The sequence below is a fragment of the Leptodactylus fuscus genome, chromosome 6 (assembly GCF_031893055.1).
Source record: "Leptodactylus fuscus isolate aLepFus1 chromosome 6, aLepFus1.hap2, whole genome shotgun sequence".
In the NCBI taxonomy this organism is placed as follows: domain Eukaryota; kingdom Metazoa; phylum Chordata; class Amphibia; order Anura; family Leptodactylidae; genus Leptodactylus; species Leptodactylus fuscus.
The window spans coordinates 59,156,285-59,177,634 of NC_134270.1; the positions used below are offsets into that span (position 1 = coordinate 59,156,285).

Sequence of the window (21,350 nt, forward strand, 5' to 3'; positions counted from 1 at the left end):
GTCCGTTAACCACTTAGACACTAAGGTCAAGTTACGGCCATTGCATCTGAGCAGTTTTGTTGCATTGTTGCTGCCACTGCGATCACTGCACCCTAGAATGTCATGCCATGTCAAAGGGCCCCAGGCTTGTCACTGTATTGCTTGCAATACACCCTGCAGACTGCACCCATTACAGTCCTAAAGGCTCAAAATAGGCTGGGGCCATATTATCAAATACTCCGACTTATTTGACAACTAAAGAAATGTATGAAACATTTTAGCTCATCTTACTTTCCAATCTGTCAGAAATTCTGAAGCCTAGTATTGAACTCGATAGACATGGGGCCCCACGTTGTGAAACGGCAGCAGTAAAAAATGCAGCGTATTACAGGACCTGCAAAGTGGATAGGATTCTAGCTAATCCCATTCACACATTGCAGTACAAAAAATCTGCAGGGGAAATAATGCGATTTCAAAAAGTCACGATTTTGTAAATCACAGAATGTCAATTATACACTAGGTATAACAGGGACAGAAAGTTCGCAGAGGAAAACTGAGGGCTTTCTGTGAAAAGCGCTGCCTAAAAACACCCCAAAAAACAGTATTTTCTGCAGCGTTTTTTGGCTGCGGCTCGCAAAGTGTGGCCATCTCCAGACGAAACACGCATCGGGTGGTGTCAGTGTGGTAGTGACCGCTCACTTTTAGAATCTACTATGGGTATGTGCTGTTATCTATTTGTCTGCCATTCTTTTGCACTCGCCTGCTTCTCAGCATGTGTATTCGGTCATAGTGCTCTTGATATTTTTCATCACATGATGACCTATATTTAATTACACTTATTCATGCTATATTACTGGATGGATTATTGTCTATTCTTACTTTGACCTGAGGTACTTTTATTGCATTACTGTATCAGTATACCTTGTATATCTGTAGCATTTTGTACTTTAGAACAGCCATATTTATTTGGTCTCTACCATCTGACACCGTTTTTGTTGTATTTGTCTCATTTTTATAATTATGTATTGTTCTTAACTCTATTTCAATAAATGTTGTTATTTTTATGATTCTTCATTCTCATTGTCAATTTCCATCTTTATGGTTTGTGAAGTGAAGCCTTAGCCTTAAAGGGATTCTGCTGAATTCATTTTTACTACCATGTGCGTGGTGAGTGTTGGGTGACAGATTTCTGGATTTTTCGATCTACTTATTCCCTGTGTAATCCATAGGACATGGACGAGATAACAGAGCATGACACATCAGTCACATAGAAATTGTTCATTTGCAGTTTTTTTTTCCTTTGTAAATCACAAAAAAGGTAAATTCAGACAATTTTTTTTTCTTTTTTTTTGTCCATAGCTCAATTAGACACAAATAATTAACATCAAGGTATTAAAAACAGTAATTAACCCCTTCCATCCCTGAGTGATGAAGCCCGAGTGCTTAGTAATTACTGGATAACCACAATTGAAAAAAATAATATATATATTTTCAGTTCAATCTAGTCTGCGACAACACTACAGACTCAAATTCATAGTGGACAGGAAACTAATTGATCGTGAGATTACCCATAGTCACAGCAGATGTCAGTCCATGAAGGATTCATCAATCTCATTTATGTACAATTTCTTTCCTAGATCAATTCACCAACAGTAATTTTTTTTCTAGAGGTTGGGGGGAAGTGTACTCCTTGCTTTTTTTTCCCTCTCTCTCGTCAGTTTTTGCAGTTAAATAAAGAAATTAACACTGTACTTTAAGGAGCAGCATTGGGTTACTCTGATCTTTTGGAAAGGGGAGAGTAAGAGAAGCTTCTTTGTCGCATTTGAAAATAGCTGGTTGAACCTTCCAGATTTTCTTACAAACCGTAAAAAGTGGATAATCCAGGTCAGGGCTGCACTAGTTTGACACACGCAAATGTTTTACAAACGTGCAAAAGTCTCAGGACTGAGGGGCCCAGCAATAAGGATAGGAACAAAAAGAAAAACATAATGTAAGAAATTGGCAGCTAGTGCAGAGGAAACAGAACACTTGTGCCAGCCAAACAAACAAAAAAAAAGTTAAAAACATGGCGGTTTTTGGGGACGGACTTCTTTTTCCTCAGATCAATGTCCCAATGTGGCCTTATGTTTGGCAGGAGATGGATGAGGGCTGGTAGTGGTGCTCAGGCTGGACTGCAGGTAGACAGTCTTGTGAAAGAGACGATTGCTGAGGAAGACGACCAGTGAGAAGAGACGCAGCTGGAAGTGACTGTCAATACAGAAATATGTTAGACAATCAAAATGCAAACCATTTGTGCCAGTTCGGCTACACCCGTAGACACAAGATCAAAAGCTGCATAATGTCATAACAATATGGTTTCCTGATCTCTGCTTGCTGAGAGTGAATGGATTCATATTCACATCCAGAAACTGAATCCCTGAAAGTATATAATGAAAGTTTCAACTAAATGACAGCAAGCAGTGGTCTTCAAAACAACAAGGAATTAATACTGAAAATATATTTTAATAGATTGTATGAGCAGGGGTGAACCTACCCCTTTCGCCGCCAGAGGCGAACTATAGAAAGCCGCCCCCCCCCCCCCCCGCCGGGAGGAGTGGGGGGGGCGTGGTGGAGCAGAGGGGGCGGGGCTTAGCACAGTTCGCAGGCAGAGAGCAGGCACGGAGAAGACCTGCTCTCTGCCTGAGCAGCGCTGCTCCAGCGGCCTCCCCAAACCACCGCTTGGTGCTAAGCCAGTCCAGGACAGCTTGTCCTGGACTGGCTTAGGTAACCAAAAATGCCGCCCTCCCTGAGGCCCTGGCATAGCGCCGCCTGAAGCGCGGTGCGGCGCTGTGTATGAGAATACCATTTTAAGTTGTGTGCTAGGTAACACAATACTTACTACGCTTTCCCAGGTGTCTTAGCTTCATTTGCACTGATGATAAAGAGAGGAAAGAGAATGGAAAACAGGCAGCCACTGCAAAAGAGGGAAAATATCATCATCAACAACTTGGTGAACCCTACAATCATCCATTATTAATGTGATAAAATAAACCATTACTAAAGCTCAATATGATGTACATTGAAAAATGTAATAATGCAGCCAGGTCATATCGACATTACATCCAATAAGCAGATATATGATGTCTCATCATGTGACACCTTGATCCCAGCGCCAATGGTAACATTATACATCCATAGGTCACATTACATCTTCATGGACTGTATTTATTTACTTGCCAAGACACAATTTGGAATCACTTTACCTGATGATATAGGATGACTGCATGGCTGTGAGTGAGGCGAGAGGTAACCCAAAGCCAAAGTAATAGGGCCAGTTACGCTCAATGTTTGATAAACGTTGGTGCATCTCAATCCCTTTAACAAAAAAAAAATAAAATTAAAAATTATATAGATACATCTCTATACACATAGATACACAAACACGTAATAATAATAAAAACTAAAACATATAAACATAAAAAGGAACAGAGCAAGACAGGAAGAGACAAGAGACACAAAGGAGAATGAGACAGACACTGAATGGTTCCGACATTAGTGTATAGATTAGACAGGTAAGTGCTGTTATTAATTGATCATCTATACAGAATTCTATGGTTACCTTTGTTGAACCATCTGTATTCAAAACAGTAGAGGGAGTAAAGCAGAGACATGTGCAGCAGACTGATGAGCTGTCCAATAACTTCTATCGGGAAGAGACTGACAAACATGCCCTGTAGTCATTCAAGACAATAATCAGTACAGTCCAGGGAACCAATGCTAAAAATGCACTTACACCTGGCCATAAGAGCTGTGGCTAGATTACTCTGCTCATCTATAGCCTGGTAACAGATCGGTTTGGTAATTATAGTCCTTGTTTATTACCTGGATGAGGAACAGTGCCTGCAGCAGGAGGTTAAACAGCATGTCAGCAATGATTTTACTGACGCTGGGGAAGGGTTGTGCTTTTCTACCAGACATCTCAAAAGCCAAATCTGCAATGTCCTAGAAGCAAACACAGAACATAATATTTTAAGACTGAATACTGACTTTTTACCTAATTAATTAAATCTACTGACTCTCCGTATGGACAAAGTAATAAATACATCTTATTCAAACGTTCATGTTTTCTATGTCACATTATGGGGCACCTGCACTTAGAAGGTATTTTCCTTAGGATAGGTAATGAATATGAGATCGGTAGGGGGTCTGACATCTCAACCGAACAGATGTACTTACCAGCTGCTATATTGAGAACAGACAGAAGCAGATAACACTGTACTCTGTGTAGTGGCTGCGCTGAGTTACTGCAGCTCCACTCCTATACAAGAGAATAGAAGCCAAGCAGCAGTAACTCGGCACAGGTAACTACATGGAGAGCAGAATTAGTATGCCAGCTCAATAACACAAAGTTATTCTGTATATAAAAAGCAATATTTATTTGTCGGAGAAAATGAAGCCCTAGTATTATACATAGCAGAACTTCTCACCTGAAACCATATGGCATTGACCACCTTGCTGAGAACAAAGAGGGGAAGGACCCAAAGGGCACTGAACACAGAGGTGAGGATAAACTCCAACCACGACCAGACATCTCCATGCAAGGACGGGTCACCTGATGAGATACACAACACTTAGGAAATTAATACAATGCTAAAAATCACATGAGAGCTTTAGACCAGTAACCTACATTCATAAGCTGGCAGCATGAGCAAGAACATAGCACATAAAAGTTAATCTTGATAAATGTAAAATAATGCATGTACCTTAGATAAAAAAAAACCCCAAAACCTGGGAACAACAGAACAAGACAATGACCTGAGTATTCTAGTTACTAGTAAGTTGCCAGCAGTATCCAATGTTAAGCAGCTGTGGCAGCAAATAAGGTCTTAACATGTACAAAAAAAAGATAAAACCTATGGTGAATCTAAAAATCCATAAAATTTTGGGCATAACAAGCAGGATAAATCAGGCTCGTTATAGATGATTAATTATTAAGTCTGGAAAACCCTTTAAACGCATGACCTGATAAAACCCCAGGTACAAAACAAAATATGTACTAAGTAGGCAGATGAAAGAATTGTATGATTACAATGCACTGGTTACATAGACTAAGGCTGAATAAAGGTACAGCACCAAAAAAATTCTGCCTGTCTTAATAAATTCACAAGTGATTAATGCCATTTGTCGATAGATATGCAGTTACCTTTTTTTTGCTATGGTAGTATCTGTCATTGACACCTACTGGGGTGGGACATTTTATAGGGTGACTACTTGAACTGTAAAGAAACCTTTCCTATATTGAGATTTAAACTGTAATGGATGTCCTGTGGTCCTTTGAAAAATGTAAATCCTTAGAATAGATCATCAATTGAATAATGGTATAGGTCTGACACTGGGACCCCCACCAATCAGCTGTTTGAAAAAAGTACAGCGATCGGCTGAGTGCTGCGGTCTCTTCACAGAATGCCAAGCACAGCACCGTACGTTTATATAGCCGTTGTGTTTGGTATTCCAGCTCAGCCCGTTCACTTGAAGGGGACCTAGCCGCAAACAGGCCACACACAAGGCCTGTAAAGCCGAATAAATGCTAAGTTAACACCACTGCTGCTTCAAATGGCTGATCTGTAGGGCTTCCATGTCTTGGACCCCTCCTGACCTTCAAATGATGATCCATCTATAAAAATAAATCATCGATTAATAAGTCCTGGAATCCCCTTTAATATGGGCTGTTACTCACCAATTATTCTTGCAGTGACTGATTGGAGCAGAGGGATAAACATTCGGTAGAAAAGGAAGAGACTTAGCTGCAAGAAAACCACAGACAGTCACAGTGAATCTGACGCTAAGCAAATATTCAACTTTATTTATGTCTCACCATATTCAGAATGGAGCAAAGATATAGTAGGTAGAGAAGGTGAAGGATCATAAATTATAGAACCAGTTACACACTTAGCATAAAAATGGAACAACCATACAAAGCATTGGCTGAAAGTTTCTTCATAGTTTTAGCTGGGAAATGTGGCCCAATTTGTTATGCATTTGTATAAAGATTAAAAAATATTAGCAACATTTCAAAGGAAAAATTACAAACCAGCCTATATAAGGACAAACCCATCATGAGTATTGTAAAGGACAATGTGTATGTGTACTGTGTAACACCATTGCTGATCTTCTGCAGTTCTTCCCTTCTGCGTGTAACAATTCATTCTCGTGAAGTGTCTCAAAAACAGGTCAGAAGATTTAATCATTTCTATAAGTAGGTACGTACCCAGAAGACTCCACCATTCCAAGCACAACACTGAAAAATTCGGGTGACGATGCGAGGCTCACTGTGAACACAAAAAAACTAGCTGAAAAACAAGTAAAATGCAAACCCCTCCTTACAGCCCCCACTGGAATCATCACACAGCTTTATAACAAGAGTAGCATATCTGCCTAGTTATGCAGCAATAAAGAGGGGCATATTAAGGTATCAGTAAACAGATACTTCATTCAGTGCCCTGGAATTCCCAAATGTAACCATATTGGCAAAAATAGATAAAAAACCGACCAAAAAGCCATGCAATGTGCAAGTAGCATCAATCCCATGGTTATACAGTGATACCCCTTGGCTCCAACATGCAGCTGGGAATACTAGGAGTGGTAGTGTGGCAGCTGTACAATGAAATAGTCATGCCCGCTGCTGCTTGAGAACATCAATTATGGAAATTAGAGCTAAGCTCACTTCTCTGGTTTTCTCTCTTCGCTTTGAGCTCTGCGCTGGGCCAATGCACTACTTGCACGCCTCTTCCTCTGCTCCTCTCGCCTCTGCTGAATCCGAGCATCCAGCTTAGAGATCGTACATATTCCCCAAATGGAGTCTTTAATACCCTGCAGTACATAATGTCTAATTAATAATTGAAAAGATATTAAATAGTTAATTTAAAAAATAAAATCCAAAGGGAAACACCCCCCCCCACAAAATTTCAAGACTTACTGTGAACACAAACAAGGTAACGGCAGAGGAACGTAATTCATATTTACATAGCCATACCTAAACTTTCAAACAAGTTCTCATTTTCTACCAGCAATCATACCATTAATTCATTTCACAATATACTTTATTAATGGATTTTGGCTCCTTTATGTGAAATCTTGTGATGAAATCCACTCTGGTCCCTGTTTCTCTAATAATATTAGAAATCCTTGATGCTTCTCAAAGGAAGTACAGGGCATATAAGGGTAAGACAAAGAAGCTGAGGCTGGGATAGAGGGGGGAGGGAAATCACTTCAAACTCTTATATCCCAGACATTATAAAACACAGAACCATGCTTCTGGTGTCATATGAAACTACCAATATTGTAGTTATACTTGTAGAATTCCCAGATATATCACCAGTGGATAACACAGTCAGTATATTGGAGCAGTATGGGAGAATCTCATCTTTCATATGAAACCAGAATTACGCAATAAACCTTAGAGGGAAACTGATGAACATATGAAGCATTTATGTTTGTGTATAGTAAATCCACTAGTAGAATCTTCAGATTTTCCATCCTGTATGGATTCACCCTTAGACCACCATCCTCATCTAGCTGTGGCCCATTTAAAGGGGGCTATAAAGAAGGGAGTGTTTTCCTTGGTATTTTCTGACAATCTTAATTATACATGTTATACAGTATTGTGCAAAACTTTTAGACAGGTGTGGAAAAATGCTGCATATGAAGAAGACTTTCAAAAAGTAGAATTAACAAAAAGTCAATGAATAGAAACTTAAAGGGGTTGGCCACTTTCAGACCAATATTGACAAACAAATGTACAATAAAAAGATATACAATTTCCCAATATACTTTCTGCATCAATTCCTCACAGTTTTCTAGATCTCTGCTTGCTGTCATTCATTCTGTCACTTCTAGAGGATAAAATTCTAACCATGGTCATGTGATTTACGGTCCATGGTCATGTGATGAGCACACAGGTGCACAGCTGATTACCAGGCAGATGTCTGATTATTGTGCTGTGACTATAACGAGCAGCACCTGTGTGCTCATCACATGACCATGGACCATAAATCACATGACCATGGTTAGAGTTTTATCCTCTAGAAGTGACAAAATGAATGACAACAAACAGAGATCTAGAAAACCGTGAGGAATTGATACAAAAGTATATTGGAAAATTGTATGTCTTTTTATTGTACATTTGTTTGTCAATATTGGTCTGAAAGTGGCCAACCCCTTTAAATTAAATTCATATTTGGTGTGATCATCCTTTGCCTTCAACACATCAGTTCTTCTATGTACACTTGCACACAGTTTTTGAAGGAAGGCGAAGGGGAGGTTGAGTGAAAAAAATGGCGTTTTGGCACTTTTGACTTTCTCCCGCTACGGCATTTACCGTACGGTAAAAATATATTTATAGATTTCTAGAGCGGGCGATTTCGGACACAGGGATACACAGATTTCATTTTTTTTTTTAACTTCTTTAAAAACTTTTTTGTTTGCATTTGTTAGACCCCCTTGAGGTTCCCCAAGGGGTCTGATCACTAATACAATTCATTGCAAAATATCAGCTCTTCTATTGACTGCAATAGAAGAAATTAAATGACAGGCTGGGGAGCTTTTACAAGGCTCCTGGCTGTCATGGCAATGTAACACCAGCCATTCCCCGACACTGCACTTCTATAGTGCGCATGCTCCTCCCGGACTGATACTTTTTAGCTTTGCCGGCAATCTCTTCATGTGTCGGGCGCGCGCGCATGCGCAGTGGAAATCACCACGTTCATGCGTCTGCACGCAAGCGCGCGTCGGCCCAATGGGAAGAGGCCGACTTCCCCCTTTTAAGGGCGGACGGGGATGCCGACATGGTGCGCATTTTCAACTACGCCATAGGCAATTCCCTGCTGCGCATCTCTGCACCTTTTGCTGCTTTTTCTCCTACACTTGATTAACCCTATGCGGGCCCGGACGGACGGGAGGTAAGGACCCCTGACAACGAGCATTGTCATCATCATCATCTGTATTCCTCTATTTATGGGGACATTTTTACTTATACATTGTACCTTCATTTAATAGGTAGACTGAGTTAACTCCTAGCACACTGGACTACCTAACTAACAGGTGACCATTTTTTCTTTGCTATACTCTTGATCCATGGGATACTACGTGCAGCTTTAGATTGTTATATACCAGTGTTACCATATATAACTGTCTGATTCGAGTGTTACATTTCCTACTGTTATTTGACTATATTTCCTTGACCACAATATACTACAGTTATTATCCAGGCTCTAACTGCACTGCTGATGGACAACCATCTTTACTGACACATGGCTTTATGTTCGTGATTTGTTTGTGTTGTAAATGTGCTGTTTCTCATTTATATTTATTTTTGTTTGACTTGCAGCATGTGCTGCTATAACATGTTGCAACTTTTTATGACGGAGTGTCTCTTTATGTTCTATGTAGAGTCTGAGGAAGGTCGAAAAAAGACCGAAAGTACTCACTCATTCGCTACAATAAATTATCTTGAACACAATCTACGTGTGGAGATCTATTACTTACCAGCCCTGGAGATTACTCCGGGTGCTGGCAATCATAGAAAAATGGTGGCACCCACGCGCCCCCGGGAAAATGGCGCCAGGTCAGCTTTGACTGAGGCGTCGGAAAAGTTAATGTGTGTGATCAGTGCAAGCACCAATCGTATGCAGTAACGCTGGGTGTCTACTGTATAAAACAGTAGACACCCATGGTGGTCTGCTGGCTCCCGAGTGGCCACCGTAGTTAAATACCCGGCATCCGCCATACTAGTACGGCAGATGTTGGGAAGGGGGTTAAAAGAATTGTTAGTTTTCAGCACTTTTTTTTTTAAAAACACCCAAATCTGGTGAAATCTTTTGCACAGTACAGTAGATGCATGGTGTGGTGCTGATGATGTCTGCCATTACTGCACCTATATGTTGGTGTGGTATAGCAGCTGAGATACTGTTGCTCCACATTTGAGCAAGGTTGATTAATCAAACAATCCTCTCTACTGATGTCTATTTCAGCTGTCCCAAGCCTGATTGCCGTGTACATGCGCCGTCATGTTAGCGCTACTACCAACAGTGGCAAGACCCAGTGCTTCATCAGACCACTCCTGAGACATAACTGCGTGTTGAGTTTTGCTGCATCCCAACATTTCTATCTGGGCGTGTTATTTTTCTTGCCAATGAGTTGCGGTAATGTGTGTGGTAAAGTGGCGGACGGAGTGTAGAGCTAGGACCGGTAGCGGAAATCCAGAAGGATGCATGTTGCTTTAGCAAAGCGTAGTCTGCTAGGGCTCTTTGTTTAACTTACATGGGCTGGATTTCTAAATTCCTGTGGCGGTAAGGTCAGTTTTCTACTTTTTTTGGTGCTAAGTATTAGGCCTGCACCAGGTTAGTGGGGCAACCTGCTGTGTAGTTAGAGCCGGTCAGGCTTAGGCTTTGTTTGCATGCTGCTTTGTGCTGAAGGATCTAAATAAAGCACCCTTGGAGTTTGAAACCTGCTAACAGTGTGAACTCTGTCATTGCCAACCCCCCCCCCCCCCCCCCCCCCCCGTGTGAGCTGATCCCTACAATGTGTATAGGATTGCAACTCGGTACTATAATACAGGATATACTTTAAGATCAGTAAAGTATAAGTAATATAGGTAGATAGATAAATTGATAGATATAGAGAGAGAGAGCGAGAGTAGATTCACCCACAGAACATTGAGTGCAACTATAGAATATAATGCAGGCTTTAAATAAGGAGCAGTTTAAGGAAACTTCATGGCTTATGTAGATCATTGTATATACAGACCAATAAACATCCTTTTCAAAGCCAACTTACCACCTGGATTTGCTTCCCTTGCACAGAGACAGATCTGCTCTTCTGTTAGCCAAAAAAGTATGTTCAATGTAGCTAATAGCAGTGTTGAAAGAATACAGTCAGACAATAGTTATAAGTCCACTGTATTTATCAGGGGAATACGGAGGATGTTGTGATTCCTTCATTGATCTGATAACTAAATGATCCTGAAGTCTTCTTTTCTTTTTACTTGTTAGGATTCCTAGTATCTTTTCTATCTGCTATGAGCTTGTATGTGTTCTTTCTTGTAATATATTACTGTACTATCCATGCTGCTGTAACACACTCTGTTAAAGGATTATTTTATCTTATTGGCCAAATGGAGCAACATTTTTTTTTTTTATTGTGCCTACTAGAGGAGCAGATCTGTGCCTGTGTAAGGTTTGAATATTTACATGACAAATCCACTTTAAATGCTAAATTTAACCATAATAAATACAGATATATGTTCTTATATGACTCAGTATTAGACATTCCTTGATGTGTAAATGAGCTTTAAATTGAAAAAGGTCACTGCCTTTATCTATACTGGTATAACAAGTTTCCCTTCTACGTGGTAGTCAATCCCTGGTCCTGCCTAAAATCTGTGAACTTACCCGAACAAGATCCTGGAGGAAACTTTTCAAGCTGTCAGCCATTTTCCTTTTCTGTACCCCTTGAGCAATTTGACTATCAGCTGCATGGAGAGGAGAAGTGTGATGGGCCAGAATAGGTCATCATGGAGGGAGAATGTGCACCAGCAGACCTGCAAGTCAGAACAATGGAGACTTTACTGAATGGTCAATGGAGACAATGAGGAATGTGGCTTAGGGATCCACCTCCCACGTCCTAGTAATAGTCCTACAGGGGAGGGGGGCAATGAATTATAAGGCAGCCATTATGTTCTTTTCACTCTTCCATAGGACAAGTTCCTTCATGAGCCCCCATAGACTGTAAGCTAAACAGTGAGCAGAGAATTCAGAAAACATGTATCATAGGATTCAACCAGATTTTAACATTTACCCCAAAGTCCTCCCTTGGTGAGATGACCCTATTATAAGCTGATATGGCTACCAGCTCATTCCTTTGTGCACTTTTGGAGACCAGATGTTCTCGCTCAAGTACGCAGGGCCCTGTAAACATGTATATGAATGGCTGACCATATAATATAAGGTATGGACGCAGGATGTCCATCAAGGTGGGAGCAGATCTTATAGGGGCAGAAACCATAACCATTGTTATATTACAGAGCGGTTTATTCTCCCAGAGGAATTTCTTTGGGGAAAATTTCAGCACCGCAGACGTCTCTGGAAACATTGATTTACATGAACCCAGATCCCTTTGCATGTTTTCCCACCACAACAACCCCTGCACTTTTATGCACAACTGCCCATTACATCCACACAACATGGCAGCACCACAATAACACAGTAAGATCCCAGAAGGACCTTCCATGACAGGACAACTAGGACAACATAGCTACAAGGCAGGACGCGATGATACACAGCATCACACACTATCCACCACCATAACAGCAGCTCTATGGCTCACCAATACCGAAATACTGATCTACTGGTCAGACACAGGCAGCAGATCCCCTCAGCTGCTCACCTACTGGAATCTCCCTCTAGCTGGATCACAACACCCAGGCCCCTCCTGCACTGCGCATGTCTCCCCGCCCGCTGCATGGTGGGAGATGTAGTCCTCTACGTACAGCATGCCGGAAGACACAAGACTCTAAGCCGGCTACACGGAAGGAAATGAGGCTTCGGCACCAGTTGCATGTCGGGATATGGAGTTTTGCTCTCTCTTTGCACACGGGGAGCCTGAAATACAGCCTGCTAGCAGTAGTAGTGTGTGGCCGTGAGATGAACGGCTGCACTGAGGATAATGTTCAGTGTGGAGTCCGGACATGACACCAGCAACTCCGACTGCTCTGTTGTCCCATAGCCTGACTAACCCCTGTTCTCACTCCTACTCCTTATGGCTGGCAACCATGGGCGGGTAGAAGCTATAAAGACACTCTCGTTTGTTGAATATCCAGTCATTTACTCCCTGACAAAGTGGCTATGACACAAACTAAAACAATTGCATAATAGAATTAAAAATAATTTTATTTTGAAGTCATTAGGTAATTTTTTCCCCCACTCCTCCCAAAATTAGTCCCAACTCTGACTCCACAGCCCTCCCTGATTTTCTGACAGGATTTTTCCACATTCTTGTGTTTTGTGGTGGATCAATAGTAAGGCGTGCTGCAACGTACACAACTGCTTTGTGTCCATGTGGAGACTGTTGTGGCCATATATGAAAACGCCCTTTTGGGTGGGTGGTCTCACTAGAAAATTTTTCTCTCTCAGTGTGCACAATTCTGCAACTTCATGCCCAAATGTTGGATTGTCGAGTATGCCTCATCCCCTTCCCGAAATGTTAACCATCAGGTGGTGTGTGAAATCGGTGATTGCAGACATTACATTATATTTTGCATTTCTGGGGCTTCCTTCATGAGTCCCTGTCACCCCATTTCCACAGCAGAACAGTTGCCACACGGTGAGATTGCAGATACATTAGGTTATGTTCACACTGTAGAAAATTAAGACTTTGAGGCATACCTCTGCCTTGGATTCCACTTCATTTTATGCCCACCAGCTGCCCTTGGCTTTTCGGTTTTGGAAATCGAGGCGTGTCCATATGGCGGTTTTTACCGCAAAGTGGGCATGGGATTCGCTAGAGTCCCATCCCCTTTGCCTGTGCTGTAAAACACCGCAATTTTTCCCACGGCGTTTCTGTCCCGTTGGGCCATGGCCTAAAAAGCTTACTTGCAGAGACCCATGGACTGTAATTGGGTCCACCTGAAAAATGTGAAAAGAAAAGTCCTGCTAGCAGGCGTTTTCTCTTCTCAGTTTTTAAGTGGGTTTGGAGATGGAAATCCCGAATGTTTAAAGAGCGCTAGTGTGAATCTAGTCTTATTAAGCCTAGATAAATGGGCATAATCAGCGGGTAGTCTTGTGCCATGAACTCCGTTGCTTAATCCACTGCAGAATTTGCCAAGATTGTGGGGGCAACACAGTGGCTCAGTGGTTAGCACTGCAGCCTTGCAGCGCTGGAGTCCTGGGTTCGAATCTTGCCAGGAACAACATATGCAAGGAGTTTGTATGTTCTCCCCGTGTTTGTGTGGATTTCCTCTCCTTCTACAAAGACATACTGATAGGAAAAACAAAATGTGCATTGTGATCCCTATATCCCCACAATCGACACTAAAAAAAAAAAGAAGATCATGGAGGACGCTTATTTTTTCAGAGCGGAATCTGCCACTGATTTTGGAGTGGAATCCACAGTGTGAACATACCCTAAAGGGTGCATTCACATGGAGAAAAATGGTGTGGAATTTCAGCTCTGAAATAAAGCCTCCCATTGACCTGAATGGGTTCCTTTTTTTGCTAGCATGATATGTGAGGAAGAAGAGTAATGGTGACATTCCGTTTCGGAAGCGGTGAAACGGAACGTCACCAGATTATCAGAACGTATTCCTGGGGTGGTCACATAACCGTTCCAGGGATATGGGTAATTATTAGAGATGAGCGAACACTGTTCGGAACAGCCAATCCGAACAGCATGCTGCTATAGAAATGAATGGAAGCACCTGTGACGCTGACTTTGCCGGCGTCCGGCGTCACAGGTGCTTCCATTCATTTCTATGGGAGCGTGCTGTTCGGATCAGCTGATCCGAACAGTGTTCGCTCATCTCTAGTAATTATAGATTTTTTTTTTTTTATTGAAGTAAATTGGAAGTTAGGCAGGAGGATGGAGTTTAGTTTAGGGGTTAATTCTCGGTTTATCCTGGACAACCCCTTTAACCTATATTTAAATTACAAATACATAAACAAATTATGCATCCCTGAGTCTGAAAATACCCAAAATACAACAGATATATAAAAATATTTTTACCTTATGGAAAAAAGCAAAATGACCAAACCACAGTTTTTTTCACCATTTCCCCTCCCAAAAACAAGCGATCAAAACAACAGACATTTCCCAAAATGATTGATATAAGATCAAAGTCCATCTGGGTCCACAAAAAACAGACAAGTTATCAGCCCCATATACAGAAATATGAAAAAGTTACAGGTGGCAGAATATGGCAACTTCAAGGAATTTCTTTTGTCAAACTTTTGGATTTATGTTATACATAAAAAAAAAAAATGGTGAAATAGATTTTTCTAAATCCAGTCAATTCTGTTTTTTTTTTTTTTGTTTTTTTTTGCAGGCTCCTGGTAAATTGTAAAGAATATTAAATGATACAACTGTGAAGTACAATTTGTCCTGCAAAAAAGAAGTCCTCATACAGCTCTGTGAACGGAAGAATAAAAAAAGTTATGACTTTGGAAGGCGAGGAGTGAAAAACTGAAAAAAATGTAAGGATAGATTTAAATAATGCCTGTCACCAGGTCTGAAAAACACACTAACATATCTCACCTGTAAATATTAAAAAAAAACTAAAAACTTGATAGTCTTCAGTAGTTGATACGTTTTTAATGGCTAACTAATAATGATGACAGATTACAACGTTTCGGAACTCTAGGCTCCTTTCTCAAGTAAATTTAAAAACCATTTCTGAAGGATGCATATTTATGTACAAAAGGACACATAGGGATAGAATTCTAGGAGGAAGAGGGGTAGAGGGTTATTAGTTATTGGTAGAAACAATGTAAACAATTCCAGGTTCTTATCAGTTCTCAGGGTCTCAGGTCAGTGATTTCTGTAAGATGCCATAAACCCATGTGACAGATTTAACCCCTTCTCCAATGTTTGAAGCAAGGTCATAAGTTTATACTCATAAATCCGTCGCTCTTTCCTTGATTTAAAATTTCCTCTTAAAACCAAAATTTTCATGTGATCGGTGATATTATGATCTTCATTGCAGAAATGTTTTGACACGGGAAGGTCAATTCTTCGTTCTCTAATTGTATGGCGATGTGAATTCATATGCATTCTAAGCTGTTGTCTGGTCTCTCCAACATACAGATTTTCAGTGGGACATTTGCTTCATTGACGATATCCTAATCATTTGGACTAGGGCTGAACAACAGCTGAAAACCTTCCATGAACAATTCAACCAGTTCCATCCCACCATCAACCTGACGCTCAATTACTCCTTCTCTGACATAAACTTCCTGGACACAGTCATCAAGATACAGGACAACAAAATTGAGACATCGCTGTATCGGAAGCCAATTGACCGCCCTACTTACCTAAGATGGAATAGCTTTCATCCTAAACACATAAAGAACTCCATTGTATACAGCCAGGCTATCAGATACCATCGTATATGTTCAAACCCTGCAGATAGAGACGAACACCTTGGAGACCTCAAAAACACATTCTTGAGGCAGGGTTACCATCCAAGAACAATTGATAACCAAATCACCAGGGCCACCAGAATACCAAGATTGGATTTATTATAATACAATGCCAAACAGGAAAACAATCGGGTATTCCTGGTCATCACATATAACCCATACCTGGAGACGCTGAGAGGAATCACACGCAATTACATCCACTACTACAAAAAGACCACCGTCTAAAATTCATATTTCCAGACCCCCCTCTGTCTGCAGCCTTGCAGCACTGGAATCCTGGGTTCGAATACCGCCAGGAGCAACATCTGCAAGGACTTTGTATGTGCTCCCCGTGTTTGCATGGATTTCCTCCCATTCTGCAAAGACATACTGATAGGAAAAAAAAAGTACATTGTGATCCCTGTATGGGGCTCACAATCTACACACACAAAAAAAAGTACAGTCAGACGATTGCAAAGTCCAATATATAGTATGTCCACACAAAGTTTTCTGCAGACTGATTATGAAGTGGAATCAAAAAATGCAGAACTCTCTCCAGCGCCGCCGCCATCTTCTGCAACCGCCTCTTCTGCCATCTTCTTCCGGCTGTGGTCACACTCCGGCACCTGCAGGCAAGAACCGAGTGCACAGGCCGGCCGGTGGCCATTTTTTGAAGGCCACTTAAGCGTGCATGCGCAGTACGCTCCTGTAGTTCAATGGAGAACAGGAGCGTACTATGCATATGCGCAAGAGCGGAGTGTGACCCCAGCTGGAAGACGGCAGAAGAGGCGGTTGCAGAAGAAGATGGAGGCGTAGCTGGAGAGAGTTCTCTGGCATCATTGGGGACGCCCTCAGTGCTGTTTGAGTGCTGGGGCCTGTCCCCAGTGCTGCGAGGTAACTCATTTGCATACTGGTAAAAAACGGTATTTCTACCAAACGATGGGCCAGAAGCGACTGATAAAGGTAGGAGATGAATAGCCTTTCTTAAGGCTATTCCGACGTGTTAACTAGAAAAAAACGTATTTTAATGGTAGAATCCCTTTAAAGGGAAACTTCCAGGTCTCTACAGTGAAAAACAACACATCAAAAAGTACAACAAAAAATGCGATAAAAACCTCATCATGTAAAAAAAAGTTTCCTACTTCCTAAAAGCAGTTTTTTCCAGCCTGCAAAAAACTCCATGTGAATATACCCTAAGTTAGGGGCATCACTGCATAAAACAGGGTTGTTAAAACTAATAATCTTTATTAATAATTGTTAAACAATAAATCAATCTACAAAGAACACTGAGCTCAAAAGGACCAATGATAAACATAAGACATGAACACAGCCAAGGGTCATGTGGGGGGGGGGGGCATTAGGTCCAGACCATGAGAAGGCCTAGTAGCAGACCACTACACAATAAAACACTCCCAGGTAGCTGTTACAAAAGTATAGAAAAGGCAGAAACTATATCCAACCTCCTAACTATTTTATCACAATTACAGAACAAGGAAAAAGTGGTCCATGTGAAACTGCACCAGCAGTAATACCATTAAACTGGGACCATGCTCTGCAATGAATGGTCTACTGCAGGGGTGGGCAATGAATTTTCCCATGGGGTTGCATGAGCAATTGAAACTGTTTTAGAGGGCTATGCGCACTGTGGCAAATTTAGCTCCACCCACTTCTATGTTTACTCCGCCCATTCTCAATCATTTTTCGATCTGCCCCCACAAAGTATAATCCTCCTACAGTCACCCTGACATTATACACCCCCACATTATAACGTTTCCCTCCAAATGTCCCACAGTATTAAGTCCCTCTCCTGGTGCCCCAATTTAAACTGGGGGAAACTAGAGGGGACATTAAACAGTGGGGGTATAGAGGCAGACATGTCCCCCTCCAGCTACCCCCCCAGGTCTGGTCTATTTCTAGATAAATAGACCACCACAGTTTCTTGAGAACTGTAGATTTATTAATAAGAAAGACCAACCATTCCTAAAATATATTAGTAGGGCTAATCACTAAATGTAGCGATAGATATTTTCTTAGAGTTGCCACAGTGTATTTGTTATCAACTGAAGTAGCCTAGTTGCCACTGTCTTACACTAGGTTCTCACTGACTATTCTCTCTGCTTTTTTCAGGTGGAAGCTTGGGTTTCCACAGGTAACCGCTTTTTAAGTGGGTTATCATTTGTTTTTTTGGGGTCCACTTGGGGGTCTGAAAAAAAATTACAGAAAGCCGTACGCTAGTGTGAACCTAGCATAACTCCCTCCTAGTAAAACTCCCTCGCCAGCTCCTACTCCCGCAATTCCCTCCAACCCCTCTAAGGCAGGGAGATCTTCCTCAACAATTCCCATAAGATTACAGTTTCTCTTTTTATGGATTTTGAAGAACTTCCTCCACTGCAATTTTCTATAAAACAAGTTGAAATCCTTCACCCATAAAAAAAGAGATTAAATAATGGGTGGGGATGATGACATTCTGTTCTGGTAGTATCAATCTCCTGGATGAAAGATTTATAATTTGCATTTCATCTGCAACCACACTCCTACATACACTCACCATGGGATAACAAACCTCTTTGTGTAGTTGGTGCTCTCCAATGGCTTCTATCCTGTCCAGAGTTACCTGTGACTCCCAACGTTGTATCTACCCCTTCTACTATTGGACTGGGAATTTTTGCTATTGGATCCATCACATTACGATGAAAAGGATATGGCATTCTTACCTGATCTTATCTTTGAAAGCAAAATTAAAAATCTTATCTTCCTTAAAATCTTGTTTGTACTGAAAGTGTTTTCTCTCATGTTTACTATAAAGCGTTCCACTGTACTGTACGCTTGTGTAAGAAGAAACCAAAGGTGGTGCATGGAGTATGCACTGTACGTTCAGCTTGAAGCCAAAGTGGTCGAGTGTACAGCGCATGCGCAAGATTTCAATTGCGTCGACAAGAAAGGCTGCTTATGAAGAGGAGGAGAAGGAGGTGTCCTGATTTTAAGCAGGGGACGGTGAACAACGCTCCTGGATGATGACGTGGGGGTGCTTGGAGCACAGGGATAACGCCCCCTATGTTCCAAGCGGATGAATGGATCTCTTCAGCACAGGTATGCCTAGAATAGCCTTTCTAAAAGCTATATAATGATGGGTTTATGTACAAATGTAAAATACCAATCACAGACTCCCTTTAACAACACTTTCTCGTCCTCTAGTAACAAATTCATCAAGTGCAGAGAAGAATCCTAAGCAAAAAACTGTAAGCAAGCCCATTCACTTGGATGAAAAGCAACTTCACATGTGAATGGTCTCCAGATGCTTTACTGTTGTGACATCAGACTCAGTAGCACTTCTTTGCTGCATTTCTTAACACCAGACTAGACTTGAAAAACACTTTCCAAGAAAAACATCAAGGACAGACTGACATAGTGCAGAAAGTACAAGGACTGCAGAGTACCGGGGTAAAGGTTTTTTTTTGTGATAAAGCCTCCTTCAGACAGTTTGTGACAGCCCTGTATCTGCAGTAAAGTAAGTTATGTTATATTGAAGTACTTTGAGTTACAGTAATAGAACAATCGACAACTCTGCTGTATCAACAGCTGCTGCATCATTCATATCCCATAAGCGATAATGTGCGTTCCAGCAGTACTAAAAAGGCAAGGTAAATGCAACATTGAAGACACAACGTTTTTCACAACATACAAATGATACAGAAAAATTACAAAGATCGCAAGTGTGAATGACGTGTCATATAAAAAGAAGTGCATTCCTGCTGTATCCTGACAGTATAATGCATGGATACTGGGAGCTGTTCTCAGCACCCGTCGCCTCACATACAGGATGCTGTTATCTGGATCATGGTACATACACAGCAGATCTATTTATAAAGCACTTAAAACGTAGGTATTTTACCTCCACCCAGGGGAACGCCGAATCCTCGTTACTATGGAAACTACATTAACATGGCAACCCCGTGAAGGTCTGTGAATGGGAGCAGGATGCATTGTGGGAAAACTCATAATAACGCTCAAGGAAGGAGGTGAGTGAATTCTGTCATTTCATCTTTTGTTCTAATGGCTGAATAATTAGACCGTAAAATAGACAGATGTCAAATGCTTTGTCTTTTGCTAATACATTTCTACACGACAGCAGAAAAGCAACCTATAAATGTCTAAAAATGTAGCAATTTAGAATAACTGTACATTGGATGTAGTAATGTAAGTGATAAACAAATGCTGAATTTAATATGTATAGACAACAGGGGGCGCCACATTGCCTGCTAATTTGTTTAATAGTCTCCAAAGAGAGAAAAAAAAGAATATGATGCGTTACTGTGATAAAACCCGAATGCTAGAAAACAATGTGTGTTGTCCTGATGAGCAAAAAGAGGATCCACAGGAGAAAGGACGTGTCATCCTATCCAATGTCCGTCATCCAATGCACTTGTTAGAAATACATGAATAATACTAATAATATTTTATATCTGACTGCCAATAGTTTGTGCCATTGCTTGGTAAATTAGATATGATCCTTTTCAAGTGCATTCGATTCTTTTTTATTGGAACCAGTTTGGAAAAAAAGAAGTGTGCTGCCTTATTTTGTAGCAGTTTCAGTGCTGGAAACATCACTGAGACTATGGCATGTCACCACACAGTGATTAGACCCACTGAATGGGGCTTATTAGCATGAAGACCCGCAGCAGTAACCGTGACAGAAATCTGCGGTTTATAAGATAAGATAAGATAATCCTTTAATAGTCCCACATTGGGGAAATTTCAGTATGTTACAGCAGCATAGTAAAACAGATACAGGATAATACACAGTAATATATTACAGACGTAGACACACATAAGCTGAGAAGAGAAGATATGCTAGGAGGCCATAGCAGCTAAGGAAAAAAACAGATGAGAAAGAGGAAGACCTCATGGTCACCGTCATAATCATTAGTTCTCTGTGCGTAGTGCGTTATGCCTGGGTAAAAAATTGGCACTAAAGCAGGTTTTCCGTTTTCCATCTAGGACAACTTCTTTGTATATTAACTTACGGAGATAACTGGATATACAGTAGTCACAGGTCACATGTATTGTGAAATCCTCCCATTACTTCATTTTGCTATTGGTGCAATATTGGAGACAAAGATGTAAAACTGTTTTCATCATATCTTACATGTCTAGTTAAACACTCCTGGAAATCATTTTAATGTAATGCAGTTATATAGTAGGATTGAAAGAAGACATATGTACATC

General features: G+C 41.0%; 1 protein-coding gene across 2 annotated transcripts; it reads right to left on the reverse strand.

Moving 5' to 3' along the window:
• Positions 1-1,242: 1,242 nt before the first annotated feature.
• Positions 1,243-12,473, reverse strand: EI24 (EI24 autophagy associated transmembrane protein). 2 transcript variants are annotated; one of them, XM_075280062.1, is made up of 11 exons: positions 12,400-12,473; positions 11,406-11,554; positions 6,683-6,828; positions 6,227-6,287; positions 5,696-5,762; positions 4,446-4,570; positions 3,841-3,960; positions 3,578-3,689; positions 3,222-3,333; positions 2,858-2,932; positions 1,243-2,226 (listed from the first exon to the last, which is right to left on the reverse strand). In XM_075280062.1, the coding sequence occupies exons 2-11, from the start codon at positions 11,445-11,447 to the stop codon at positions 2,082-2,084; spliced, it is 1,005 nt and encodes a 334-aa protein (XP_075136163.1). In that variant the 5' UTR covers positions 11,448-11,554; positions 12,400-12,473; the 3' UTR covers positions 1,243-2,081. The 2 variants fall into 2 exon arrangements, with proteins under 2 accessions (XP_075136163.1, XP_075136164.1); XM_075280063.1 differs by having other exon boundaries at positions 12,340-12,471.
• Between the last annotated feature and the right edge of the window lie 8,877 nt (positions 12,474-21,350).

Bases quoted from the DNA above. Each gene is read 5' to 3' on its own strand.
- EI24 (XM_075280062.1), bottom strand. From the start codon at position 11,447: ATGGCTGACAGCTTGAAAAGTTTCCTCCAGGATCTTGTTCGG. The intron at 6,829-11,405 runs GTAAGTTCACAG...TATGTACTGCAG, and splicing joins TCCTCCAGGATCTTGTTCGG to GGTATTAAAGACTCCATTTG. The intron at 2,933-3,221 runs GTAAAGTGATTC...CCTCTTTTGCAG, and splicing joins CAGTCATCCTATATCATCAG to TGGCTGCCTGTTTTCCATTC.